Source organism: Hemitrygon akajei, unplaced genomic scaffold (assembly GCF_048418815.1).
Source record: "Hemitrygon akajei unplaced genomic scaffold, sHemAka1.3 Scf000077, whole genome shotgun sequence".
In the NCBI taxonomy this organism is placed as follows: domain Eukaryota; kingdom Metazoa; phylum Chordata; class Chondrichthyes; order Myliobatiformes; family Dasyatidae; genus Hemitrygon; species Hemitrygon akajei.
Genome location: NW_027331963.1, coordinates 1,510,940 through 1,532,865, shown reverse-complemented (window position 1 = coordinate 1,532,865; position 21,926 = coordinate 1,510,940). Strand labels below are relative to the sequence as shown.

Genomic DNA, 21,926 nt, shown 5'->3' with positions numbered 1-21,926 from the left:
AAATCGCCCCTCATTCTCCTACGCTGCAGGGAATAAAGTCCTAACCTATTCAACCTTTCTCTGTAACTCAGTTTCTCAAGTCCCGGCAACATCCTTGTAAACCTTCTCTGCACTCTTTCAACCTTATTAATATTCTTCCTGTAATTCGGTGACCAAAACTGCACACAGTACTCCAAATTCCCCCTCACTAATGCTATATACAACCTCACCATTACATTCCAACTCTTATACTCAGTACTTTGATTTATAAAGGCCAATGTACCAAAAGCTCTCTTTACTACCCGATCTACATGTGATGCCACTTTTAGATAGATAGATAGATAGATACTTTATAGATAGATAGATAGATACTTTATTCATCCCCATGGGGAAATTCAACTTTTTTTCCAATGTCCCATACACTTGTTGTAGCAAAACTAATTACATACAATACTTAACTCAGTAAAAAATATGACATGCATCTAAATCACTATCTCAAAAAGCATTAATAATAGCTTTTAAAAAGTTCTTAAGTCCTGGCGGTAGAATTGTAAAGCCTAATGGCATTGGGGAGTATTGACCTCTTCATCCTGTCTGAGGAGCATTGTATCGATAGTAACCTGTCGCTGAAACTGCTTCTCTGTCTCTGGATGGTGCTATGTAGAGGATGTTCAGGGTTTTCCATAATTGACCGTAGCCTACTCAGCGCCCTTCGCTCAGCTACCGATGTTAAACTCTCCAGTACTTTGCCCACGACAGAGCCCGCCTTCCTTACCAGCTTATTAAGACGTGAGGCGTCCCTCTTCTTAATGCTTCCTCCCCAACACGCCACCACAAAGAAGAGGGCGCTCTCAACAACTGACCTATAGAACATCTTCAGCATCTCACTGCAGACATTGAATGACGCCAACCTTCTAAGGAAGTACAGTCGACTCTGTGCCTTCCTGCACAAGGCATCTGTGTTGGCAGTCCAGTCTAGCTTCTCGTCTAACTGTACTCCCAGATACTTGTCTTAACCTGCTCCACACATTCTCCATTAATGATCACTGGCTCCATATGAGGCCTAGATCTCCTAAAGTCCACCACCATCTCCTTGGTCTTGGTGATATTGAGACACAGGTAGTTTTAGGGAATTTTGTATCAGTATTCCTAGATCCCTCTGTTCTAGTGCCCTCCTCAGTACCCTGCCATTTACCTTTTACGTTCTTCCTTGGTTTGACTTTCCAAAGTGCAATACCTCACACTTGTCTGTATTAAACTACATCTGCCATTTTTCCAGGTGGTTCAGATCTCTCTGCAAGCTTTGAAAACCTTCTTCACTGTGCACTACACCTCCAATCTTTGTATCATCAACAAATTTGCTGATCCAATTTACCAAATTATTATCCAGATCATTGATATAGATGACAAATAACAATGGACCCAGCATTGATCCCTGTGGTACACCACTAGTCACAGGCCTCCACTCAGAGTAGCAATCCTCCACTACCACTCTCTGACTTCTCCCATTCTCAATTCCCAGTCAAATTTACTACCTCACCATGTATACCTAGTGACTGAATCTTCCTAACTAACCTCCCATGCGGGACTTTGTCAAAGGCCTTACTGAAGTCCACTACATCCACTGCCTTGCCTTCATCCACTTTCCTTGTAACCTCCTCGAAACTCTCTAATATATTTGTTAAACATGGCACAAAGCCATGTTGACTCTCCCTAATAAGTCTCTGTCTATCTAAATAATTGTCGATCCTATCTCTTAGTACTCCTTCCAATAATTTACCCATGACCGACATCAAACTTGCCAGCCTATAATTTCCCGGATTACTTTTAGAGCCTGCTTTAAACAACAGAACAACATGAGCTATCCTCCAAATCTCTGGCACCTCACCCGTAGATAATGACTTTTAAATATATCTGCCAGGGCCCCTGCAATTTCAACACTAGTCTCCTTCAAGGTCCGAGGGAATACCCTGTCAGGTCCTGGAGATTTATCTACTCACCTCAAGATAGCAAGCACCTCCTTCTCTTCTATCTGTATAGATTCCATGACCTCAATACTTGTTTGCCTTATTTCCATTGATTCCATGCCAGTTTCCTTAGTAAATTCAGACACAAAAAAACCATTTAACATCTCCCCAATTTATTTTGGTTCCATACATAGCCAACCGCTCTGATCTTCAAGAGGACCAATTTTATCCCATAACTATCCTTTTGCTATTAATATACCTGTGGAAGCTCTTCACCTTCACCTTGACTGCCAACGCTACCTCATGTCTTCTTTCAGCCCTCCTGATTTCTTCCTTACACCCTGTACACCCTGTTCACCCTGTACACATCAGACTTCCAATATAACTCGGAGTCCTGCCATGTGCAGAAGTTCGCTGATGACACGGCCATAGTGGGGTGTGTAAGGAATGGACAGGAGGAGGAGTATAGGAAACTGATACAGGACTTTGTGATATGGTGCAACTCAAACTACCTGCGTCTCAATATCACCAAGACCAAGGAGATGGTGGTGGACTTTAGGAGATCTAGACCTCATATGGAGCCAGTGATCATTAATGGAGAATGTGTGGAGCAGGTTAAGACCTACAAGTATCTGGGAGTACAGTTAGACGAGAAGCTAGACTGGACTGCCAACACAGATGCCTTGTGCAGGAAGGCACAGAGTCGACTGTACTTCCTTAGAAGGTTGGCGTCATTCAATGTCTGCAGTGAGATGCTGAAGATGTTCTATAGGTCAGTTGTGGAGAGCGCCCTCTTCTTTGTGGTGGCGTGTTGGGGAGGAAGCATTAAGAAGAGGGACGCCTCACGTCTTAATAAGCTGGTAAGGAAGGCGGGCTCTGTCGTGGGCAAAGTACTGGAGAGTTTAACATCGGTGGCTGAGCGAAGGGCGCTGAGTAGGCTACGGTCAATTATGGAAAACCCTGAACATCCTCTACAAAGCACCATCCAGAGACAGAGAAGCAGTTTCAGCGACAGGTTACTATCGATGCATTGCTCCTCAGAAGAGGTCAATACTCCCCAATGCCATTAGGCTTTACAATTCAACTGCCAGGACTTAAGAACTTTTTAAAGCTATTATTAATGCTTTTTGAGTTAGTGATTTAGATGCATATCATATTCTTACTGAGTTAAGTATTGTATGTAATTAGTTTTTGCTACAACAAGTGTATGAGACATTGGAAAAAAGGTTGAATTTCCCCATGGGGATGAATAAAGTATCTATCTATCTATCTAAGTATTTGTTTGCACTTTTTATACTACTCAAGTACCTTCTTTGCTCCCTGTTTCTTATACATGCAATGCTCCTCAGACAGGATGAAGAGGTCAATACTCCCCAATGCCATTAGGCTTTACAATTCTATCTATCTACATCTCTCTCTTCTTTATCAGAGTTCAAATATCCATCGAGAACCAAGGTTCCTTATTCTTATTCACTTTGCCTTTAATCCTGAGACTTTGTTCCCAGGGTGTCCTCATGGGCCGTCCAGAAATGATTTCAGCTGGTGACAGCCCTGTTTTCCCCTGTGGGGTAACCCTCATGTGGAATTGGGCTAATGGTCGGACCTTCAAGCAAGTGAGTCCAGTCTCCACTGTTAGCCTGGCCAGTTTACTCTTCAGAGTGCCATTGGCTCTTTCCACTCTGCCAACGGCCCGTGGGTGGTGTACACAGTGTAATTGTTGCTTGATAGCTAGTTTGTTACATACTCTTTCATTTACTTTCACCGTAAAGTGTGAGACATTGTTGAACTCAGCATCTCTGGCTTGTACCTGGGAATTATTTCCCTTAATAATACCTTCACAACAGTCACAGCAGTATTAATGGTAGTTGGAATAGCTTCAATCCATCTACTAAACACATCTATAATAACTAAGCAGTATCTATAGCAATATACTCTAGGCAATTCAATAAAATCAACTTGTAGACACGAAAAAGATCCACCTGTCAAGGGAGTCGTACCCGGTGTGCAGGGTACAGGATACCAACCATTCCCTCCTTTCCCAGGTGTGTACAATTATGTATATAATCGGCCAATATTGGTAAAAACTATGTAGGAACACAAACCTGTCCCGCTGGGTGATCCAAAAACCTATGTTGGAGTCTTTCTGGCACCCCATCTGGGACCACAGTTTTCACTCCTCCTCAGAGGCGTCCCCCTGAGAAGAACAAAACTCGAGGTAGCTGTAGAGTGGTGAGTAAGTTGTTTACAATGGTGGCATTACTAATGGGGTGGCCAGAGGAAGTCAGGAATCCCCATGTTCCCAGAGAGCCCCGTAGTCATGTACAATTCCAAATGCATAACGGGAGTCTGTGTAAACGTTCCCACTTTAGTCTGTTGCTGGGATACAGGCACGAGTCAGAGCAAACAGCTCAGCCTTCTGGGCGGAGACAGCTGCTTCAAAAGATGCCTGTTCAATTACTTCACTGTCCATCACTATCGCATAGTCAGAATATCGTTTTCCTGCTGGATCCACAAAAGAGTTTCCATCCTCATAAAACGTTGCCTCAGGCTAGAGGGGGTATCGCAGAATGGATGGGAGAGTCTGTCCTTCTTTCACTGTGATCCAGACGGGCTAGAGGGGGTATTGCGGAATGGATGGGAGAGTCTGTCCTTCTTTCACAGTGATCCGGACAGGCTAGAGGGGGTATTGCGGAATGGATGGGAGAGTCTGTCCTTCCTTCACTGTGATCCGGACAGGAGGGCTGACTTCATGGACTGAAATTGCCCAAAGATGGGGTATCACATCTTGGGTTTGGTCACTATTAAAAGAATGTCTTACCAGATGTCCTGTTTTCACCTCAGACTCCTTCCAGTATCGGTTGGCCCACGGCAAAGTTTTGCCAGTCTCCCTCTGTGCTGGAGGCCTGTTTCGACAGGGTGTAGGCAAGGAGCCCTAGGCTCTTTGGCTTGAACCCAGGGCAAACCCTGAAGGTGGTATGGGGAACCACCAATCCTGTCTGTCGCCAAAAGAAATCTGGACCTTCAGCAAGAAATGCAATGCCGTCTCTTACATTAACCTGTCCAATCACCATGACTGGCAATTTCTGTCACTCGAGGGGTGCATAATATTAGCTTTCCTCAGCTGAGCACCACGTAGGGTCATAGCACAGAGTCACATGAGAGTCGGCCGCTGGCAGAAGGGGTTCAAATGTACTGGAGTCCAGATAAAGTGCCCACCACTGGGTGGTCAGAAACTGAGGAAGCTATCAGTTGTTCGCAGTTCCAGCATGATATCCTTGTCCGTGCATAGAATCTCGACTTCCAACGGACAGAGCAAGTCTCTCCCTACGAGATTACACCCCCGTCTGGTGGTGACAGTAAATGAAACCTCACACTGCTTCCCCTGGAATTCCACCTGCAGTGGCTGGTTACGTGAATACATACGTTCCGTGCCTTCGAAACCAGACAGAGTGATTGTGGCATCTGATAGCTGGAATTCCTTTTCCGATACTATTTCCTGATCGAGAGTGGTTGTGGTTGCCCTCATATCAATTATAAATGGAACCGGATTTCCAGCAACTTGCAATATTACATTGGGCTCTTCCTGAGGGTTGGCACTCATGGTTGGAAGCATCTTCTCGTCAGTTTCTAAACGGGTTGTTGTCCCCACCTGTCCCTTGGTAGGTTTTTGTTCCCATTTCTGTTCCTCAGATATAGCCCGCTCGCGTCCTTCTTCCCGCTGAGCATATTCACCTTTAATATTAGTTCCCTTCGGGGTTGATGGGGATTCGAAAGTTGGGTCCTAATGATATGTCAAAGCTCGTCGCATTCGATTTCGGTCATTGTCAGGCCAATCCATATATTTGTTTTAATCATGTTGGCTAACTTAGTTGGTAAGCATTGGAGCAGTAGGGCATTGAACTGGGGGGACAGATTCCCATCATTAGATAGATAGATAGATACTTTATTCATCCCCATGGGGAAATTCAACATTTTTTCCAATGTCCCATACACTTCTTGTAGCAAAAACTAATTACATACAATACTTAACTCAGTAATAATATGATATGCATCTAAAGCACTAACTCAAAAAGCATTAATAATAGCTTTAAAAAAAGTTCTTAAGTCCTGGCAGTTGAATTGTAAAGCCTAATGGCATTGGGGAGTATTGACCTCTTCATCCTGTCTGAGGAGCATTGCATCGATAGTAACCTGTCGCTGAAACTGCTTCTCTGTCTCTGGATGGTGCTATGTAGAGGATGTTCAGGGTTTTCCATAATTGACCATAGCCTACTCAGCGCCCTTCGCTCAGCTACCGATGTTAAACTCTCCAGTACTTTGCCCACGACAGAGCCCGCCTTCCTTACCAGCTTATTAAGACGTGAGGCGTCCCTCTTCTTAATGCTTCCTCCCCAACACGCCACCACAAAGAAGAGGGCGCTCTCAACAACTGACCTATAGAACATCTTCAGCATCTCACTGCAGACATTGAATGACGCCAACCTTCTAAGGAAGTACAGTCGACTCTGTGCCTTCATGCACAAGGCATCTGTGTTGGCAGTCCAGTCTAGCTTCTCGTCTAACTGTACTCCCAGATACTTGTAGGTCTTAACCTGCTCCACACAATCTCCATTAATGATCACTGGCTCCATATGAGGCCTAGATCTCCTAAAGTCCGCCACCATCTCCTTGGTCTTGGTGATATTGAGACGCAGGTAGTTTGAGTTGCACCATATCACAAAGTCCTGAATCAGTTTCCTATACTCCTCCTCCTGTCCATTCCTGACACACCCCACTATGGCCGTGTCATCAGCGAACTTCTGCACATGGCAAGGCTCTGAGTTATATTGGAAGTCTGATGTGTACAGGGTGAACAGGACCGGAGAGAGTACGGTTCCCTGTGGCGCACCTGTGCTGCTGACCACCGTGTCAGACCTACAGTCTCCCAACCGCACATACTGAGGTCTATCTGTCAAGTAGTCCACTATCCAATCCACCATGTGAGAGTCTGCTCCCATCTCCGTTAGTTTGTGCTTTAAGATCTTGGGCTGGATGGTGTTAAAGGCACTAGAGAAGTCAAGGAATGTAATCCTCACAGCACAACTGACCCCATCTAGGTGAGAGAGTGATTTGTGCAGCAAATACGTGATAGCATCCTCCACTCCCACCTTCTCCTTATACGCAAACTGAAGCGGATCCCGGGCGTGCCTGGTTTGTGGCCTCAGATTCTGTATTATCAGCCGCTCCATGGTCTTCATCACGTGCGACGTCAAGGCAACAGGTCTGAAGTCATTCAACTCCTTTGGTTGTGGTTTCTTCGGTACCGGGACAATACAGGATGTTTTCCACTGTCTGGGTACTCTTCTCTGATCTAGACTCATGTTGAAGATGCGCTGTAGTGGTTCTCCCAGTTCAGTCGCACAGGCCCTCAGTACTCGTGGGGAAACTCCATCTGGTCCAGCCGCCTTGCTGGTACAGATCTTCCTCAGTTGACCTTCCACCTGTGCAGCCGTAATCCTGGGCGTGGGCCAGGTCTCCTGTGAGTGGCTATTTTCCTGTGAGGGAAGTAAGCCTGGTGTGGAGTTCTGCGGTGAGGGTGAGATTGTGCTGTCGAACCTATTGAAGAAGTTGTTCAGCTGGTTCGCTTTCTCCACATCTCCACTTATGTTTGCCCCCCGCTTTGCACCACATCCGGTGATGATCTTCATCCCATCCCACACCTCCTTCATGCTTTTTTTCTGCAGCTTTTGTTCTAGCTTCCTCCTATACTGCTCCTTTGCCCCCCTTATCTGTACTCTGAGTTCCTTCTGAACTCTTTTAAGCTCCAACCGATCACCATCTTTAAAGGCCCTCTTCTTCTGGTTTAGGAGGCCTTTGATGTGACTAGTGATCCAGGGCTTATTATTGGGATAGCAGCGAACAGTTCTAACAGGAACAACGGCATCCACACAAAAGTTAATATAGTCCGATGTGCATTCAGTGACCTCCTCAACGCCCCCACAGAGCCCCCCTTGCAGTACATCCCAGTTAGTAGTACCGAAGCAGTCTCTCAGGGCCTGTTCAGCTTCAGGAGTCCACTTCCTAAAAGAGCGTGTGGTAGTGGGATGCCTCATCACAATTGATTTATATCTGGGCTGTCTCCTGCATTAAAGGCTTGGTCTCCTGCGAAGGTGCCGTAGCAGGCCACAAATCGCTCTCAATAGTCTGGTCCTGATTCCCCAGGCTTAGGTTTGCATTCAGGTACTTTAGTGATGTTTACAGGTTGCTGGAGAGCCCTTTCCAAGGCTTGAATAAACTGGTCTGTCTGTTCATTCTCATTATGGTTTCCCGCCTGTAACTCCTGATAGGTTTGGTATCTCAATTCTGCCTTCCATTTCCGCCCCTCAGCAGCTGAGAGAATCATGCAGCAGAGACTGAATAAATCTTGCGGAGTCGCATTAAACATTTGTGTAGTACTGTGGACACACTGAGCAAACTGTGCTGGTTTTTCTTTTCTATCTGGGGCCTGATTCATGATCATTATCATTTCTTGAGGCTTCCAGGGTGCAAACACAGGAATCACTGAGGGCTGTCCCTCCTCCTAGTCCTAGGGGGAGCATTTGCTACTGCTGTTCAGGAGGATTTAAACTAATGTGGCAGGGGGATAGGAACAAGTGCAGAGAGACAGAGGGGTGCAAAATGAGAGCAGAAGCAAAAAGTCGTAAGGTGAAAAGTAAAAGTGGCAGGCAGTCAAATCCAGGGCAAAAATCAAAAAGAGCCACTTTTCAACATAATTGTAGAAGGGCTAAGAGTGTTGTAAAAACAAGCTTGAAGGCTTTGTGTGTCAATGCAAGGAGCATTCATAATAAGGTGGATGAATTGAATGTGCAGATAGTTATTAATGAATATGATATAGTTGGAATCACAGAGACATGGCTCCAGGGTGACCAAGGATAGGAGCTCAACATCCAGGGATATTCAATATTCTGGAGGGATAGACAGGAAAGAAAAGGAGGTGGGGTAGCATTGCTGGTTAGAGAAGAGATTAACGCAATAGAAAGGAAGGACATTAGCCTGGAGGATGTGCAATCGATATGGGTAGAGCTGCGTAACACTAAGCAGCAGAAAACGCTGGTGGGATTTGTGTACAGGCCACCTAACAGTAGTAGTGAAGTTGGGGATGGCATTAAACAGGAAATTAGAAATGCGTGCAAACAAGGAACAGCAGTTATAATGGGTGATTTCAATCTACATATAGATTGGGTGAACCAAATTGGTAAGGGTGCTGAGGAAGAGGATTTCTTAGAATGTGTGCGGGATGGTTTTCTGAACCAACATGTCGAGGAACCAACTAGAGAGCAGGCCATTCTAGACTGGGTATTGAGCAATGAGGAAGGGTTAATTAGCAATCTTGTCATGCGAGGCCCCTTGTGTAAGAGTGACCATAATATGGTGGAATTCTTCATTAAGATGGAGAGTGACATAGTTAATTCAGAAACAAAGGTTCTGAACTTAAAGAAGGGTAACTTTGAAGGTATGAGATGTGAATTAGCTAAGCTAGACTGGCAAATGATACTTAAAGGGTTAATGGTGGATATGCAATGACAAGCATTTGAAGATTGCATGGATGAACTACAACAAGTGTTCATCCCAATTTGGCAAAAGTATAAACCAGGGAAGGTAGTGCACCCGTGGCTGACAAGGGAAATCAGGGATAGTAAATTAGCCAGAAAAAGTGACATACCTGAGAACTGGGAGAAATTCAGAGTCCAGCAGAGGAGGTCAAAGGGCCTAATTAGGAAAGGGAAAAAAGATTATAAAAGAAAGCTGGCAGAGAACATAAAAACTGACTGTAAATCTTTTATTGATATGTGAAAAGAAAAAGATTGGTTAAGACAAATGTAGGTACCTTACAGTCAGAAACAGGTGAATTGATCATGGGGAACAAGGATATGGCGGACCAAGTGAATAACTACTTTGGTTCTGTCTTCACTAAGGAGGACATAAATAATCTTCTGGAAATAGTAGGGGTCCGAGATGGAGGAACTGAGGGAAATACATGTTAGTAGGGAAGTGGTGTTAGGTAAATTGAAGGGATTAAAGGCAGATAAATCCCCAGGGCAAGATAGTCTGCCTCCCAGAGTGCTTAAGGAAGTAGCCCAAGAAATAGTGGATGCATTATTGATAATTTTTCAAAACTCCTTAGATTCTGGATTAGTTCCTGAGGATTGGAAGGTGGCTAATGTGACCCCACTTTTTAAAAAAGGAGTGAGATAAAAACCGGGGAATTATAGACGGGTTAGCCTGACATCGGTTGTGGGGAAAGTGCTAGAGTCGGTTATCAAAGATGTGATCATAGCACATTTGGAAAGAGGTGAATTCATCCAACAAAGTCAGCGTGGATTTGTGAAAGGAAAATCATGTCTGATAAATCTTATAGAATTTTTTGAGGATGTAACTTGTAGAGTGGATTAGGGAGAACCAGTGGATGTGGTATATTTGGATTTTCAAAAGGCTTTTGACAAGGTCCCACACAGGAGATTAGTGTGCAAACTTAAGCACATGGTATTGGGGGTATGGTATTGATGTGGATAGAGAATTGGTTGGCAAACAGGAAGCAAAGGGTGGGAATAAACGGGACCTTTTCAGATTGGCAGGCAGTCAGCAGTGGGGTACTGCAAGGCTCAGTGCTGGGACCCCAGTTGTTTACAATATATATTAATGATTTAGACGAGGCAATTAAATGCAGCATCTCCAAGATTGCGGATGACACGAAGCTGGGCGGCAGTGTTAGCTGTGAGGAGGATGCAGGGTGACTTGGCTCGGTTAGGTGAGTGGGCAAATTCAAGGCAGATGCAATTTAATGTGGATAAATGTGACGTTATTCACTTTGGCCTACTCCTGCATCTATTTTTTATGTTTCTATCTGTGGAATATTAAAATCTCCCACAATCACAACCTTGTGCTTACTACAAGTATCTGCTATCTCCTTACAAATTTGCTGCTCCAATTCTCGCTCCCGATTAGGTGGTCTATGATACCACCCTATAAGTGTCACTACACCTTTCCCATTCCTCAATTCCACCAAAAATGGCTCCCTAGACGAGCCCTGTAATCTATCCTGTCAATGTCTATGCTGTAATATTTTCTCAGACAAGCAATGCAACACCTCCCCCTCCTGCCCCTCCAATTCTATCACACCTGAAGCAACGAAATCCAGGAATATTTAGTTGCCAATCACACCCCTCCTGCAACCATGTTTCTCTAATAAATACAACATCATATTTCCAGTTATCAATCCATGCTCTAAGCTCATCTACCTTTCTTACAATGCTCCTAGCATTAAAATAGATGCATTTAAGAAACTCTCCACCTCTTCCTCTCTGTTTATCCCTAACTGTGCAAACAACTTTATTATCTTTTTTTTCCTTCTCCCCCACATCTTCGGTCTGAGCGCTCCTACATCAGGGAGGAAGGTCTAATCATCTCTGTGTTAAATGTTTAACCATCACGGTGACTGAAGGCAGCTGCAGGTTCATGAGGGACTGTTACTGTCAGATTCTCCAGTTCTTGCGGCTTCTCATCTCACCCAGGACTGAACCCTGGTCACTGAGCATTGGGGGAGTCTGTTCTACTGATGTTAGCCTTAAACTAGACTGCAGTTTAATATTGTGTATCTGTGAAAGATAAATCAGTTCTGTGTCAAATCCCATGTCTCAGGTACTTACTGTTTCTACCACACTCACAATGTACACAAGAAACGCCACTCGGCCCATCTGGTCCCTGCCCATGATTCTGTTCCATATCAGTATATGAAAATCTACCCCTGCCGTTCCCTTCTCACTCTCCCTGAGATGACAGGTTGCAACTAGTCACCACTCCGTGGGATAGGAGATTTCCCGTGAATTTCATAGAAACATAGAAATCTACAACACATTACAGATGCTTTGGCCGACATTGCTGTGCCGACCATGTAACTTACTCTAGAAACTGCTTAGAATTACCCTACCACATAGCCACCTATTTTCCTAAGCTCCATGTACCTATCTGAGAGTCTCTTAAAAGACCCTATTGTATCCGGCTCTGTCACTGTTGCTGTCACTGCATTCCACACACACACCACTCTTTGCTTATAAAAACTTATGAATGACACCTCCCCTGTACCTACTTCCAAGCAGCTTAAACCTATTCCCCCTTGTGTTAGCTGTTTCAGCCCTGGGCTGAAATTCATACACCTACATGATTTTCTCCAGGGTGAATAAGACGATGAGCTCTCTGTGGTTTTGACGTCCTCTCTCTCTCGATCTCTCTCAGTAAAAGAACCTGCGGTCTCGCAATTCAATGCACCTCTAAAGTCTGACAGCAGACTCGCGAGTGAATCTTCGATGGTGCAGAGTCAGAAACCGAAGTGTTGCCAGCCTGAGTCAGGGGCTCCAGAGAGAGATGGGGTCCAGAGGAGGAGGACGAATAAGACCAGCACGATGTGGTTAAAAGTGAAAGATTAGAAGTATTTGGAAACTGGTTGATCAAAAAAAAGGTGGTTAATTTCTGCAAAATACTGATGGAAATCAACAGTCAGGCAACAATTGTGGAGAGGAATAAATAGACAACTTTTAGACCGAGCCCCTTCAGCATGCCTAGCCTGTGTACTCCGCTGTTTAGTTGCTCTCTGAATTGCAGAGTTCCTCCAGCGTTTTGTGTGTGTGCGTCTCTGTATTTCCAGCAACTGCAGAATCTCCTGTGTTTTATATCTGCATTTTACTTTGGCATTAGATACACGTTGACTCCAGACTCCAGTGAGACAGACTACTGCCCTTCCCTTCATATTCATTGGCATTGCCATCACTGAGTTCACCACCGTCAGTCCCCTGGGGGAGGGTTCAGGGGAAATGTCTATGTAGAGTCCAGAAACTGGCGATGCCTGTGTGCATGTGCTGGTGCTAAAGTTGCTGGAGAATTTGCAAGTGGGAAGAAGTGGAGTGATATTTGGAAATCTGACTTTTTAAAGTGTAATTTAGCAAGCAAACCACATATGGACAATATGCAAAAGCTTTGGTGAGAAAATCCTTCATTACCCATTACAGGCCTGCTACATAGGTTGTGTGAGAGTGCAGATGAACTCGATCAAACCCAGAGGAGATCAAAGTTCCTATCGACCGCGATTTGCCAGCTGTGAAAATGAATATATCTCTATATATAATTCACTGTGCACATGTTGTCACTGGGTAAAAATGCACAGTACAAGATTCATGTGCACACTGGTTATTACAAATTAGAGGGAATATTGGAGGGAAGGAGGGGAGACTTCCAGTGTCCCTGATGCCCTCACCTACAAGATGTGCATCCAGCTTCAGCTTGTAACCCTGCACTTTAAGGTGTTGGATCTGGAAATGGGTGAATTCCAGATCATCCAGCAGTAGGAGGGGGTGAAAGATATGACATGAAGAGAGGTGAGTTACACCCAAGGTGCAGGACACAGGAAACTGGGTGAGAGTCAGGAAGGAGAATGAGGTTAAATAGCCATCGCAGAGTACTCCAATGGCCATGCCCGGACAACAACAAGTGGAAGACTTTGGAAACTGTTGGGGGGAGGAAAGTCAAAGGGCTGATAAGTGGATTTGTTAGTTAGGGGAACAGAACAACAGGCAACTAATATCTTAGTGGTAAGGCTTACTAGAGGTAGTGGGGGTTGGGGCTGATATGGTTAAAGTAAGTTGTAGGGGGAATGGGAGCCAGAAAGACAGAACAGATAGTGGAGATGGTGAATTGAATTGACTTTATTATGCACACCCTTCATATGGATGAGGAGTAGAAATATTTACGTTACATTACTGTCTAAATGTGCAATGTGTAATTGAAATTGATTTATAATAATTAGTTTGTATATAGGACAGTCTAGAAAACATAGAAATCAATTAATCAGTCTGATGGCCTGGTGGAAGGTGATGTCCCGGAACCTGTTGGTCCTTTTGCTGTGGTACCGTTTCCTGGATTGTAGCGGCAGGAACAGTTTGTGGTTGTGGTGAATTTGGTTCCCGATATCCTTTGGGCCCTTTTTATAAAAAATCCATACCCCTACCATCCAGGCTCCCATCCAAACTTCTTTTAAACGGTGAAACCGAGCTCATATTCACCACTTGTGCTGGCATCTCATTCCAAACTCTCACAACCATTTCAGTAAAGAGCTTTTCCACATGTTCCCATTAAATTTTCACCTTCCCCGCTTACCCCTGACCTCTGGTTGTCATCCCACCCAACCTCAGTGGAAAAAGCTGCTTGTATTTATTTACCCAATCTTCTCCCTCATCATCTTGTATACTTCCAACAAATCCTCAAAGCAATGTGTAATTTCCTTGTTTATGTTTAGAACTTTTTTAGGTGTATAAGATGATGAGGGGTATTGATTGTGTGGATAGCCAGAGGATTTTTCCCAGGGCTGAAATGTCTAACACGAGGGAGCAGAGTTTTCAGGTGCTTGGAAATAGATACCAACGGGATGTCGGGTAAGTTTTCTACACAGAGACTGGTGGGTGCATGGAATGCACTGCCGGCTTTTTCGGTGAGAGTGTTTCAGTTACTGTGGGGCCAGGCAGCTCAGTGGGAACAGGGAATAATACCAATGGAGAGAGTCAAACTGAGCCAAGTCACAGATTGGCGATGGCAGAAATGCCCCATTCTTAGAGAGACAGGAAGAACATCAGACAGTTTGATGATCATTCCAGATACCAGCACTGTGCCCAGTCAGGAGATGATTTCTCTCACCAACTTGGGTTCAACCTCACTGTAACAGTGTGATGTCAGATCACACCTTGACAACTCAAGTGATCTCATCTGAAATGTTGTCCTACACCCATTGATGGATTTTGTAAATCTTTTTACAGGTTAAAAATGACAAGGAATTTGTCTACGGGAATCCCGAACACAACACACCAGTTTTGCTGTCTCTGTCCAGATACTTAAGAAGAGGAGCAAGAGATTCACACAATCATCCTTCCTGCTCAGACTGTGGGGAGGGAGTCACTCGATCATCTGACCGACTGGCACGCCCATCATTTCAAACAGGTGGGGAACCCATTCATCTGCTCAGACAGTGGGAATGGATACAGTTGACATTTCATCTGAAGGGACATCACCAAGTTGACACTGGGGCAAGGCCATTCACCTATCCTGTGTGTGGGAAGGGATTCAGTCGGTCTTTCCACCTGTGGACACACGAGTCAGTTCACACCACACTGGGCAGAGGCTGGTCATCTGCTGAATTTGTGGAGAAGGATTCACTCGGTCATCTGACCTAATGGCTCACCAGCGAGTTCACACCAGGGAGCGGCCGTTCACCTGCTCAGACTGTGGGAAGGGATTCACTCGGTCATATGACCTAATGGCTCACCAGCGAGTTCACACCGGGGAGCGGCCGTTCACCTGCTCAGACTGTGGGAAGGGGTTCACTAAGTCATCTAATCTGAAGGTACATCAGAGAGTTCACACTGGAGAGAGGCCATACACCTGCTCAGACTGTGGGAAGGGATTCATTCTGTCATCTGAACGGAAGGTACATCAGCGAGTTCACACTGGAGAGAGGCCGTTCACCTGCTCAGACTGTGGGAAGGGATTCACTCGGTCATCCACCCTAATGGCTCACCAGCGAGTTCACACTGGGGAGCGGCCGTTCACCTGCTCAGACTGTGGGAAGGGATTCACTCGGTCATCCATCCTATTGGCACACCAGCGAGTTCACACCGGGGAGCGGCCGTTCACCTGCTCAGACTGTGGGAAGGGATTCACTCGGTCATCTGACCTAATGGCTCACCAGCGAGTTCACACCGGGGAGCGGCCGTTCACCTGCTCAGACTGTGGGAAGGGATTCACTCGGTCATCTCACCTAATGGCTCACCAGCGAGTTCACACTGCAGAGTGGCCGTTCACCTGCTCAGACTGTGGGAAGGGGTTCACTCTGTCATCTAATCTGAAGGTACATCAGAGAGTTCACACTGGAGAGAGGCCATACACCTGCTCAGACTGTGGGAAAGGATTCACTTGCTCAGATAAACTGAAGATACATCAGCAAGTTCACACTGGGGAACGACCGTTCACCTGCTCAGACTGTGGGAAGGGATTCACTCAGTCATCTGTCCTGAAGGCACATCAGAGAGTTCACACTGGGGAGAGGCCATTTACCTGCTCAGACTGTGGGAAGGGATTTACTCAGTCATCCACCCTAATGGCTCACCAGCGAGTTCACACTGGAGAGAGACCGTTCACCTGCTCAGACTGTGGGAAAGGATTTACTTGCTCAGATAAACTGAAGTTACATCAGCGAGTTCACACTGGGGAGAGGCCGTTCACCTGCTCAGACTGTGGGAAGGGATTCACATGCTCATCTAAACTGAAGGTACATCAGAGAGTTCACACTGGGGAACGACCGTACACCTGCTCAGACTGTGGGAAGGGATTCATTCTGTCATCTGAACTGAAGGTACATCAGCGAGTTCACACTGGGGAGAGGCCGTTCACCTGCTCAGACTGTGGGAAAGGATTCACTCAGTCATTTAAACTGAAAATACATCAGCGAGTTCACACTGGAGAGCGGCCATTCACCTGCTCAGATTGTGGGAAGAGATTCACACTGTCAGCCCACCTACAAGCACACAGGTCAGTTCACACTGGGGAGAGGCCGTTCACCTGCTCAGAATGTGGTAAGGGATTCACTCAGTCATCCACCCTACTGGTTCACCAGTCAGTTCACACTGCGGAGAGGCCGTTCACCTGCTCAGAATGTGGTAAGGGATTCACTCAGTCATACAACCTACTGGTTCACCAGCGGCTTCACACCGGGGAGCGGCCGTTCACCTGTTCGGACTGTGGGAAGGGATTCAGTTGCTCATCTAAACTGAAGGTACATCAGAGAGTTCACACTGGAGAGAGGCCGTTCACCTGCGCAGACTGTGGGAAGGGATTCACTCAGTCATCCACCCTAATGGCTCACCAACGAGTTCACACTGGGGAACGGCCGTTCACCTGCTCAGACTGTGGGAAGGGATTCACTCGGTCATCTGACCTGAAGGTACATTGGAGAGTTCACACTGGGGAGAGGCCCTTCATCTGCTCAGAATGTGGGAAGGGCTTCATTCAATCTAGCGATCTGAAGGTACATCAGCGAGTTCACACCAGAGAGAGGCCGTTCACCTGCTCAGAATGTGGGAAGGGATTCACTCGGTCATCCGCCCTAATGGCTCACCAGCGAGTTCACACTGGGGAGCGGCCGTTCACCTGCTCAGACTGTGGGAAGGGATTCACTCGGTCATCCGCCCTAATGGCACACCAGCGAGTTCACACTGGGGAGCGGCCGTTCACCTGCTCAGACTGTGGGAAGGGATTCACTCAGTCATCCAACCTACTAGCACACCGGTCAGTTCATACTGGGGAGAAGCCATTCACCTGCTGAAGCCTGAATTATACCTCTGCGTAGACGCTATGCTGTTGTGAGCATTTCTACTTGTGAGTTCGTGTGTCTGCGTCGCTCTGCCAAAACGCTAGTTGGTGTTGGGGTTCTGTGCTACTGTGTTGAATTGACTCGTGTTGAGTTGGGAACAATGGCGACTGCTGACTACGTCTTGTTGGAGTTGGAGCTAATCAATGTTGCAGAAGTGTTACTTCTTTCGAAAATACTGCAACGCCGGAAAATGACAAGTTTTCCCATTGCTTTCCATTTCATTCCAAAGCAATGTTGGTGGAAATTTCTTTGCATGATTTTGATGCCATTTTCAAGTTTTTATTGTCTGCCAATGAAGAGTCGTGCACATGTACATATTTTCTGACTACCTCACCTAACCTCTCCTTGATGTGGTCCACCTTCCAACTTCGAAGCGACAGGACATGCACAGGAAGAAAATAGCTGCTGCCAAGTGGACCAATCACAGTACTTGCAGTCTGTGTTGCCGCAACGTGTAGCTACATTTGTGGGAATGTGCGCGTTAGGCTACATTAGGCGAAGGACTCTCATGGAGGCGCTACATGGAGTTGGTTGCATTCCGGCTTTGCTCTGTTCATTTTAAATTTACTTACCGCCCCTTTAATATCTTTATCAAAGTGTTTATAACACTTTTATATGTTTGAATTTGAATTTGAATTGACTGAAATGGCTTACAGAGGAAGAAAGTCATTAGCCGAAGGCAAGGGAACCGGCAGTGAAAATGGAAAGAAAGAAGATGTCTTTGAACAGCCTAAAAAGTTTCAACTTACTTTACTGGCTATCTAGAATCTTTTGGATGAAGAACTTGATAAAAGATTTATTCCCTTGGAATTATGGTTAAAGGAGAGTGAAGGTACATTGGCAACACTTGAAAAGAAGAACGAAAAACAGCAGTGGCAAATTTCAGAGCTTATTCAAGCTGGGAAACAGAGAGATCGCAAATTGAATTCTTTGGAAATGAAATGAAGTTCAACCACTCAAACCCTGGAGCAGAACAAAATCAAGATTACTGATTTGGAGAGTCGAAGCCACAGACTGAATTTGTGAATAATAGACTCAGTGAGGACATTGAGAGCCGGGATCTTACTCAGTTTTTTTCTCAATTCTTCATCTCATTTTTCAATCTTTTTTATTGGTTTCCAAATAAAGAATATACAAATCGGAAGAGGAGTTTAACAAGTAGATAATATAAAAAAACCATATAAACAGCATATAATGTCAATATCAAATAGATAAAATGCTTCCTCTGGAATAATCCCAAAAATTGCTGTAAGTGGATTACGTTGAACATCCGCATCTATAACTTTAGATAATATTCCAAACACATCCCACCAAAAATTATTTAAACTTAACACATGAACAAAACATATGAGTTAGAGTAGCCACTTCTGCGTTACATCTGTCACAAATAGGGCTTATATTAGGAAAAAATATGTGCCAATTTATCTTTGGACATATGGGCCCTGTGTACTATCTTAAAAATTCTTAATGGAGGTCTTTGGCTCGGAGGTATTTTCTTCCCTTCCTGCACTCAACCGCACACATCGGGCGCTGAAACCAAAACCATCGAAAGGGTTAAAACCACGTCATGTAAATCTTCAATGTCACAATGTGAATACTAAGGAGCACTTCATTCGGATTGCTCATCAGAAAGGAGTTACTGAGCATGAGAATCTTAAGTTTCATTTTGTTGAAGATTTTTGTCCTGAGGTTATGCAAGAAAGATTGCATTTTAAAATGGTGATGTCAGAATTATATCAGAGGAATCTTTGTCCAGCTTTGTTATATCCCTTTCACCTAAGGGTTGCTCTGCCCGATAAATCATTCAAATGCTTTAAATCCGTGAATGAAGCAAAACAATTTCTCAAAGAGCTAAGCTTGAACGCAGATGTCTAATGTTTTGAAGATCAACATTTGAGCTTGGATGTCTCTGAAATTTACCATTCCTTTATGTCTGTGTGTATCTGGTTTATTAGTTAACAGCCAGCTTATAGATTTGGACACTTTAGAACTTTGCCCTTGGGTTGATTACAGTCATACTGTGTTTTGACATTCGGATGTTTATTATGTTTCCATGTTAAAGTTTCTTTCTTTTTCTTCATTGTTTTACTTTTTTTATTTTTAATTGTTTGCTTTTGAAAATGATTAAGACTTTGATATGCTGATTATTTCCTTTTTCTTGAAATATTATTAAGATTGTATTTTGTGTCATTTTTTAAGACCTTTTCTTTTAAAATGGTCTGCAATTGGCTGTTTTTCTCTAACATCTGCTTGACATTCCTCTCGTAATGTTTTGACTATGGGTGGTTTGTTTTTTATTTTTTTAAATTTGGAGATTTGCCTCAAGGGAGATGGGGGTAGGGAGGTTCTTAGATAGTTGTCTGGCTGTCTATTGGCCAGGTGTTCGGTCTTTGTGGGTGGGGTGGTAGGGCTATTTTTAGTCTAGTATTTTTCTTTTGGGCTGAATTGAAACTACAAAAATGTCTGTATTGTCATAACTTCCATTTCCTCTTTAAACTATTTTCCCTCTTCCTGATTCATGAGTTTCCTATGCAATATGGTTAACCCTTTACATACTACATTGTTTATTTAAGGAAAATGGATATTATTAATTAATTTTGTTTCATGGAATACGAACGGTTTGAATCATCCAATTAAATGGAAGAAGATTTTTAGAGTTTTTCATAGACTGAATGCTCAGATTATTTTTGCGCAGAAGACATGTGAGTAAGGAGGATAATCAGCACTTCTTTAGGTTTTGGAAATGCCAACAGTTTCACTCTAACTCATCGACTAAGGTGAAAGGTGTTTCTTTTTTTTATATAGACTCCTAGATTTCATTTGTTCACTATGATACAATTTCAGACCAATATGATAGACTTCTATTAAACACCGGTTAACTTTATAACAATAAAATAGTTTTGGTTAATATTTATGCACTAAATACTGACTATCCTGAATTCCTTAAGCACTTTTTTGCATTTCTTCCCAATTTAAATGAATATATGGTAATAATGGGTGGAGATTTTAATTGTTGTCTGAAACGTATGATGGATAAGTCTGCCTAATCAGGTACTTACAAACAAATCTGCTATTTTTATTAATTCCTTCTTAGTTGACTCTGGAATTTTAGAAATTAGGAGGTTTTTACATCCTAATGAAAAAGAGTTCTCTTTTTTCTCATGTATATCATAATTACTCTAGATTCCTTTACATCTTTATTGATTCTCGATTAGTTTCATTTGTCACTGCCTGTGAATATGATACAATTGCCATTTCCGATCATGCACCTTTGAAATTATCAGTTAAGTTAACTGATGTAACCTTTGGTACTAAACAATGGCGGTTCAACTCTATTTTACTTCAGGGCTTAAATTTTATTAATTTCATTAAAGGACAGATTGCCTTTTTCTTTTCAACTAACTCAACGGAAGAAATTTTCAGTAGGATATCACGTGATGCCTTTAAAACATATATCCGAGGGTAAATTATTTCACACTCTGCTGGATTGAAGAATCAAATTAATAATGAAATACGTACATTGGTTGATAAGATTAAAGAAATTGATAGAAAATATTCTATTGCTCCCAATTTGAAGCTTTATAAAGAGAGAGTTGAACTTCAGATGCAACATCATTTGTTATTAACATCCCCGATTGAAAATCAGTTACTTAAAACTAAGGGTCATTTTATATATTTGGTGATAAATTGGGTAAATTATTGGCTACCCAACTAAAAGCTGCTTTGGCGAAACTTCAGATTAATAGGGTTCTTAAACGGATGGTACTTTGACGGTTGACCATGATGAAATTAACAATTTTTTTCAAGAATTTTATACCAATTTATACCAATCAGAATTTCCTTATGATTCTACCATAATGCATGAATTTTTAAGGAAATTAAATATTCTGAGATTATCAGTTGATGAACGTTTAGTATTAGACACACCCATTACTGAAGAGGAAATAAAGAATGCAATTTATTCATTGAATTCTGGTAAAGCACGTGGTCGGGATGAGTATACAGCTGAATTTTAAAAATCTTTTTCCGATTTACTTTCTCCCTGGTTAGGTAAACATTTTTAAAGATGCTTTATTTGTATGTAAGTTACCACAAACATTTTATGAAGCATCTATTTATTTAATTCCTAAAAATGATAAAAATCTCACTGAATGTGCATGAGGTTTGTGATATCTTTGTGAATGTTGAATCTAAAATCCTTTCTCAAATATTAGCAATTAGATGGGTGAAGATATTGCCACAAATTGTCTCCGAGCATCAGACAGGATTTATTAAAAATTATTATACACATTGTAATGTTTGGTGGTTAATGAACATTGTATAGACTACTTTATCTAAGACTCCAGAACGTGTTTTCTCGCTCGATGCCGAGAAGGCGTTTGATACATTTGAATGGGAATATTTGTTTAAAATTCTTGAGAAACTTAATTTTAGTCCAAAATTTATATCTTGGATCCAATTGATATAACATATACCTTTGGCTTCTGTTTCACTAATGATCAGAGATCCCCTTTCTTTAGGCTTTTCCAAGG

At 43.5% G+C, this 21,926-nt stretch overlaps 1 protein-coding gene across 1 annotated transcript in view; it reads left to right on the top strand.

Moving 5' to 3' along the window:
* Nucleotides 1-21,670, top strand: part of LOC140722432 (uncharacterized) — a 358,127-nt gene extending 336,457 nt beyond the window's left edge. The window contains exons 11-12 of the mRNA XM_073037172.1: nucleotides 15,225-15,797; nucleotides 16,554-21,670. Of these exons, the coding sequence (XP_072893273.1) occupies nucleotides 15,225-15,797; nucleotides 16,554-17,346 (1,366 nt within the window). The 3' untranslated portion in view covers nucleotides 17,347-21,670. The remainder of the gene's footprint in view (nucleotides 1-15,224; nucleotides 15,798-16,553) is intronic.
* The last annotated feature ends 256 nt before the right edge of the window (nucleotides 21,671-21,926 follow it).